Source organism: Solanum tuberosum, unplaced genomic scaffold (assembly GCF_000226075.1).
Source record: "Solanum tuberosum cultivar DM 1-3 516 R44 unplaced genomic scaffold, SolTub_3.0 scf00001, whole genome shotgun sequence".
NCBI lineage: Eukaryota > Viridiplantae > Streptophyta > Magnoliopsida > Solanales > Solanaceae > Solanum > Solanum tuberosum.
In genome coordinates this window covers 4,436,933-4,444,882 of record NW_006238927.1, presented here as the reverse complement: position 1 = coordinate 4,444,882, position 7,950 = coordinate 4,436,933, and the positions used below count along the sequence as shown (strand labels likewise).

The window sequence follows — 7,950 nt, the reverse complement described above, 5'->3', positions numbered from 1 at the left end:
AAGAATCTAACTCAAAGAAACTCTAATAATCAATCTTAAACCCTCAAGAACTCCTCAAATCTCAATCCCAAATTCAAGAACGAAAGCAAATTCAAGAATACAACTCAATAACATCAAATTCTCAATCTTTTTAGGATGAAATTACACTGAATAAAATATTTTTGGCGCATGGGTAAATGAACCCAACGCTGTGTGAACTCACATACCTCGTAGGGATCACCCCTTGACAAAATCCACGATCAAACTTGAACAATCCTGATGAATCATGCTTCTCCTCCTCTTTTCTCCTCTTCTTTTCTCTTCTCTCAAAACCCTAACTCTTTTTGGAAAATTGTAAACTGACCAACTTTAGTTTATACCCCAATTAAACTCCTAAAAACGAATTAAAATAATTGGGAAAGGAAAAGACTAAAAAAACCCTTCCAAAATCCGGATTAGACTTTCCTTATTTGAACAGCCCAACTTCAAATGGTCATATCTCACTCATAAGAACTCGGAATAGCGCAAAATTGGCGGCGTTGGAAAGATTATTCCAAGATATTTCCTATGATATCTGGAAACACACCTAACTCATCTTGATCTAGGATTTATTGTCGTTTGAAGTTGACCAAAAATCCAACTAAACATACTTAACAAATTTACCTTATTTTTATATTCTTTCCAAAAATGACTATTTCCACTTTTTAACTTCTTTCTAGTTACGGGGTGTTACAATATCTCCCCCCTTGAGAACATTCATCCTCGAATGAGCTTACTCTTAGTAGGCTAAGGGTGTAACATCTAACATTTAGTTCAAACACCCAACAAGCAATGCAATTACAACATGCTAAATTATAAATGAAAGAGTACTAAGAAGAGAATTGTACCTTAGTCTGGAACTTCTCCAGTTTCAAAGAAACGTGGATACCTCTTCTTCATATCTTCCTCATATTCCCAAGTAGCTTCCTCAACAAATTGGTTCCTCCAAAGGACTTTGACTAATGCTACCTCCTTAGTCCTCAACTTGTGAACTTGGCGATCTAGAATCTGGACCAGAATCTCTTCATAATATAAGCTATCCTTGATCCCAATATCTTCAGTTGGTATAATCAATGAAGGATCGCCCATGCACTTCTTCAACATGGAGATGTGAAAAAAACTGGATGAACCGCGGGTAATTCTTGTGGTAGCTCCAACTCATAAGCTACATTACCTACCTTTTTGGATATTCTGTAAGGGCCAATATACCGGGGACTAAGCTTCCCCTTCTTACTAAATCTCATAACACCCTTCATGGGTGAAACTTTCAAGTATACCCAATCATCTGCTTCAAACTCTAACTCCCTTATCCTAACATCAGTGTAGGATTTCTGACGACTCTGTGCCGTCTTCAACCTCTCTTTAATCACTATCACCTTCTCCATAGCTTGATGAACTAAATCTGATCCTATCAGCCCTGCTTCACCAACTTCGAACCATCCAATAGGAGATCTGCATCTTCTCCCATAAAGAGCTTTATAAGGAGCCATTTGGATGCTGGAGTGGTAACTATTGTTGTAAGAAAATTCAATAAGAGGTAGGTAATCATCCCAATTACCTTTGAAATCAATCACACAATCTACCTTGATACCTCAAAACCATCTCCCCCTTATTCAAAAGAAATCACTTTCTAATTTTGAACAATTGCCTTTAATTCAAGCAAAATAGGATCTTGGTCTTGCTTTCTCTTTTACTTTTGACACTAATGAGGATTCAGCCCCATTCATCACCACTACTCCTCCTTAGTCGAACTCCTAGTCGTACAAGTCTATGTACCTGAGTGGTTCCTACCACACTTAGCGCAGGCAGGAGGCTTACTACCCCCTCGCGCCATACTACCCTGGGAATAGGCAGGCTTGGCTCTGAAATTCTAACTATTGTACTCCCTTTTGTTCTTAGATACAGGTGCACTAGCAGATGATGGAGCAAGTCCCTTCTGTTTCTGTTGGAAGGATGAACGGTTGGCATTACTCTTCTGATACCCGGACTCATTCCCTCTCTTAGCTCTCTTGTTCTTAAACTCTACGCTATCCCTCAGCTTGTCCTCCTCAACTTGTTGCACATGGATCATCAGCCTTGCTATGTCCATGTCACCTATTAGCATAGCTGTCTTGCCTTCCTTACTTGACAGATGAGGCAACCCAACAACAAACAAACTTATCCTGCTTCTCATGTCAACAATCATCTCCGGAGTATAGCGGGAAAGTTGGGTAAACTTCAGACTGTACTCATGAACACTCATAGATTCCTGCTTAAGAGTAAGGAATTCTCTTGCCTTTGATTCTCTCAATTCTCGGGGAAAGAAACGCCCCAAGAAGGCCTCCTCAAACAAATCTCAGCTCACAATCTGTTATGCGCAAGCACGAGTTAGAAAGAAACTTTTATAGAGATGAACTCTATCGCACTTAGCAATCGAATTAAATATTGATGCCACGGGATACTCCATTTTGTCTATCAACATAACATTGAGTGACTCGGCAATATTTGTGGTCATCACATCATATCTATTGCCAGGAAAATGTGCCCTGCTCCACTTCTCAAAATTAATGTCATACTCAAGGACGATGGCTGCCGCGGGGCATTTGTTCTTGAATTCTATAAAATGAATGTTAAACTCCTCTAAAGAATAAGCCTTTGCCGCATTGTAGTAAAGATAACGGTAATCTCCACAATGATGATTTACACGGAGATTTTCATCGAGATTCTTCATACGATATCCGTAGTGAGCATGATTGTAAACGTTCATAATACTGTTGGCAATGCTCTTGTGTCTATCGAAGATAAAGCACAAATTTGGTTCATCGACCACAATCTCCTTTAATTTCTCAAAGAAGAATGTACAAGATGCATCATTCTCTTTGTCCACGACACAAAAAGAAATTGGATTAACATGATTCTCTGTATCTTGTGCAACAACGCTCAACAACACGCCCTCGTATTTACCATGTAAATGAGTGCCATCAACCACAATTACCTTTTTCATGTGGGCAAATCCCTTAATGCAAGCACCGAAGGCTAAGAAATAATACATGAATCTATGACTATCATTGTTTACCATGATACTATAGCTAGAACCAACATTAAGAGTCTCAATCATGTAGGAAAAAGCCGATAAGCATGAATATCTGTTCTCCACTGTCCCTCGGACCATTTTCTTGGCAACCACACCTCCCTTCCAACATTTCCAATAGCTTGGACTACAATGTAAAGAATTAAACATAGCCCTTTGAATCTCATTAATATTTGGACCCTTGCCATCATGATACATATTTACATAAAGTGAAGCAATAACTTTGATTGAGATTTTTTTATGGCTACTGTTGGCATGTTCAACGCCATAACTATGCTCGCCAATGTACTTGTCGATACGAAATCTATCCGAACACTCATATTTCCTTTAAATATTTAGTACAACTCCTCAAAGTAGAAAAATCAAAAGACTTCTTTGCCGCCGCTTCAGCTAATAACAATTGCAACTCATTCTTGTTATTGAAAGTTTGATTTATGCATAAATTAGTTCCATCAGAGAAGGAATGGTTGGATTGTGATCTCAATTCTTGTTCTCGCTACATTTCTTCACAACATTCGCGTTCGGGATCTTCCGCATCTACTGACTTGAAATGATGATGATTTTACCTTTGAAATGGATAATATGGCTTGAAAAGTCACAGCAGCAAAAACGAGTGGCTTGTTGGAGACTTTTTCTTTTTCTAAAATAATTTTAAACATTGGAAATAGATATATTATTCCATATTTGTTGGAAAAGAAGGGGGGACCAAAGTGGAGATATGGAAACTTAGGAGACTTTTGTATGTCCCAAGTAGGGCACATGGATGATGTCATTAATAGTGGCTATACCACTAATTTTTCAAGACTTGTGACTTAATGTCACATTAAGTCTTTAGAGTGACTATTTTGCCAACTTTCCCTATACACATATGGGAACAGTGTGGCAAACGTCAGTACAATCTACTACAACAATCAAGAACAAGGATTTTTTTCCGTGATCTTCCTCATTAATCCGGTCTTTGTGAGTATAGATATAGAACAATCAAAGGTAACGGTGCTCTTCCTCATTAATGCATTTCTTATGAGTCCCGAATAACAATCATCAATCTTATAATTTTTTTCCTTATGTTTGTGTTATGATATCATCAGAAATCATGGGGAGATTGAAAGGTACTCTGTTTCCAATTATAAAGACCAGAGGAACCAATGAAATGACTAACTATTGTCTTCGATGATGGAAAAGTCAGCAGATACTGTAGTCCTCCTCATCTTCATCATCACCATGGTTCCGATAAAGTAGGGAACTGGAAATAGCTTCACAGGTTCTACACATTTCTTTCAGTGAGCTGAGATTGGCGATAGGAAACTTCAGACTTAAAGACTTAAAGGCTTTGGTTCTATTTATAAGGGTTGGATAAATTAGAGTGGAAGTTCGCCAGTGAAACTGACACTAGGCTTGATTTTGCCGTTAAAACTCTGAATACACATGGACTTCAGGCTCATAGGGAGTGGCTTTACTTTCTAGTTTTTTTGTCTTTATTATTTAGACTTTGAAAGTTTAATACTGTAATTTTTTATGCATGTCCATTTACAATTCATCTCATGTGATTGGCTGAAATAAACTTTCTTCGCGATCTTCACCATCAGAATTTGGTCAAGTTAGTAGAATATTGCAAGGCAATGAGAGGCTAATCATCTATGATTTTATGGATTATGAAAGTTTGGAGAACCATCTATTCAAAAGTATGCTATGCTTGTGCTCATATATATATGCTTTGCTTGACAATTAGTTTTTTGTGGTTTATTTAATTTTCTCCATATTCGAATTGTAGCATATAAACTCTTCATTGTTGGATATTTTGTAATATATAGAGGTCTTAAATTGAACAAACACCTTTGTTCATGAAAGAATATGATTGTTATGAAAAGTCAAATGTTTATAAAAGAACATGACCCTTATAAAAGGTAATCTATTCATAAAAGAACATGACTCTTATCAAAAGACATATGTTCGTGAAAGAACATGACTCTTATGAAGAATCATATCTTAAGTTCTATAAATATAATGACTCTCTAGAAGTAGCCTATGAAAAATCTGCACGTATACCCAAGGGTTTTGTTGTATCTGGAAGAGAATTGTTTATATTTACCCCAATCTGTATATAGATAATATCTCTTTAAAGAAAGTGATTACACGCCTCAAAGCCATTTTCTTCTTCAATTATATTTCGTTCTATTATTTTTCTAACATTCATTGGGTAGAATAATTCATGGTCAGGCTGTTTCAAGACTATGTTTTAGCTTCTTACATGTTCTTACTACCCCTTAGGGCTTATGCATTCACTTTTTTACCAACTAGTATATATTTTAGTTAATATCTCAAAAGGTCATTCAACTTTGTGAATTTATCTAATAAAATCATTAAATTTTATTTTGTATTAATAAAATCACTCAACTAAATTTGTTTTTAAAAAAAACCTAAACATGAAAAAATAATATGGACTCCATAAAAATTCTCTATTTTGCCTAAACTATACCAGCCCTATTCACAGCAGCTCTATTAATTAATGTTAATTTGATACTGGAATTCGATTAATCCACTTTTTTTATAAAAAAAAAATATTGAATGGCATTTTGACTAATTAATTATTCTTTAAGAAAATTCTTGCCGATGTAATTTGGCTATAGGTTATTCTTTAAGAAAATTCTATTAATATTGAATCAATATTTAAAAATGCTTGGTCAAACATTTCAATAATTCTTTAAAATAAATAATTTAACAAATTCTTTTGAAAATTTGGCTAAGCAGAATATAAATCTCTCTACATCGAAACCAAACATTAATCTATACTCTATACTGCCAAAGTAAACACACTATAATTTACATGTGGATATTGATTAGCTTTTAAAACCAAAATCAAGCGACTCCTTAGTGATCAGACATAACAGGCATAAAAATCGAAAACTTTTTATTTGAAATTTCAAATTACTAATTTTGATTTTATTTATTTATGAGTCTATATTTATATGGTAATTATTTTGTCATGTTAAATTTATTTTTATTATAAATATATATAGTTGAGTGATTTTATTGATATAAAAATCTAAGTTGAGTGATTTTTTTGATACAAAACAAAGTTCAATGACTTTAATAGATAATTTCTCAAAGTTGAGTGACCTTTGAAGATATTAACTCTATATTTTTTATGTAGTATCTTAGTTTAAGAATTTGCTTGCAATCATTAATTACTTTCAAGCATTATGCTATCTTCTTCATTTCGATTTTGAATTTTCCTTTTAAGTTTTTGGCAATGTTGAAGCAAATTGGAGGAGGATATGATAGTCGTGGTTTGAATAACTTGCTCCAAGGATATAGTTGAGGAGAGCTCCTCCAGGAGCTTGAGATAATGGCGCACATTTGTACTTATCATAATAGGAATGAGAAAATACATAATTCCCCCATTAAAATAAGACTTGTTTAATAAGAAGATATCTAAACTTTGTGAGGGTCCTAATTCCCCCTTTAACAATTTAAGAGTTATAAATATCCAACTTTTCACCCAATCTCAATTGCAAGAAAAGAAATGCAATCACGCACCAATTTTTTTTTCTTTTTAATTAAAGTGGGTCTCAGGGACCCTTTATTAGAAACTAAAAGTTATGATCTGGTCCAAAAACAACTCCTCTGTCCAAAAACAAAATACAGAAATGAACAAGCAAAGAAAAGAAAAAAGAGTTGGTCGTCTTCAAGCTTGAGCTTCCATTTACCATGGAGGATGAAGATGAGGTGCTTGCCTTGGAGTGAAATCGAGTCATCACCTGCTGCAACCAGCTGTGTTCACGCACCAATTGTTGTTTGCCATGTATTAATTTTTTTTAATTTTAAATTCTTAGTTTTATTTTCATTTTCATTTTTTCTAATTTTATTAACTTTATTTTCATTTTTTCCTCTTTCTTCTTCAACCTTCATTACTAAAACCCTTTGTTCTTTGTTGTAAATCCTCTAAAGTAGCAGCTATTGCCGTCTTCGACGTAGCCTCCTTGATGTTTCCCTGTTATAGCATTATTTTCGCCACTAAATCATCACTAAAACTAAATTAAACTTGATAAAATCACTATTAAATTAAACATTAAAAATCACCCCTATCCACCATCTTTTTTTCAGCAATATTACAATAGTGATGCGCATGCAGCGAAACTCCATTACAATAGTTTTTGTTAACACTACACATCAGTGAAAAATTATAAGTAAATAAATACAACCAAATCAATTCAGCTCTCAAGTTACTAAAGCAAGGTAATGAGGTTCTATATTCAGACCAAAAATAAAAATAAAAATGGAGTTTCATAGTACTCTCTAATCAATCGAATAATGGAGTTGACATTTGTTTTTTTTCTTTTGAAAAACAGAGGATAAAAGAAGAAAAAGAAACAAAGAAAAGCAAGAGACAAAAAAAAAAGGTGATAAAAATGGATGAAGTAAATAGATTTTCTAAGTTGAAGATGATAAAGAAAAGGTAATTGGGTGAAGAAGATAATGGAAAAGGATGAATTGAGAAAGTTCAATTATATAAATAAAAGTAAGGAAAAGAAAATAATATTTCTAATTAAATAAATGTTAAATAAATATTTATTTATTTTTTGGCTTGACTCACGCGCCAAGGCGATTGAACTACACTCTGTTATCTCTTGTATTCAGATTAGCAAACCAGAAATAATAAAAGATGAAAAGAAAAACACAAAGAACTATCCGAGTCCACAGAACCCACTGTGTGTCCTTAAGAAATTTAATCCCCTCAAGTACCCGAGGTTGCAGATTAATTCCTCCCAAGTTAAAACGGATTAACCATTAAAGAAGTAGTGGTACCTCAAACTTCGATAATTTCAACGAACTCAAAATGACAGCAACGAATCACACACACA

The 7,950-nt window shown here is 34.3% G+C and overlaps 1 protein-coding gene across 1 annotated transcript; it reads right to left on the bottom strand.

The window, feature by feature from the left end:
- Positions 1–2,353: 2,353 nt before the first annotated feature.
- Positions 2,354–3,286, bottom strand: LOC107060514 (uncharacterized). Its single transcript, XM_015308500.1, has 2 exons — positions 2,483–3,286; positions 2,354–2,365 (listed from the first exon to the last, which is right to left on the bottom strand). The coding sequence occupies exons 1-2, from the start codon at positions 3,284–3,286 to the stop codon at positions 2,354–2,356; spliced, it is 816 nt and encodes a 271-aa protein (XP_015163986.1).
- Positions 3,287–7,950: the final 4,664 nt, after the last annotated feature.

Coding starts and splice junctions, on each gene's coding strand:
- LOC107060514 (XM_015308500.1), bottom strand. CDS start 3,286: ATGTATCATGATGGCAAGGGTCCAAATATTAATGAGATTCAAAGGGCT.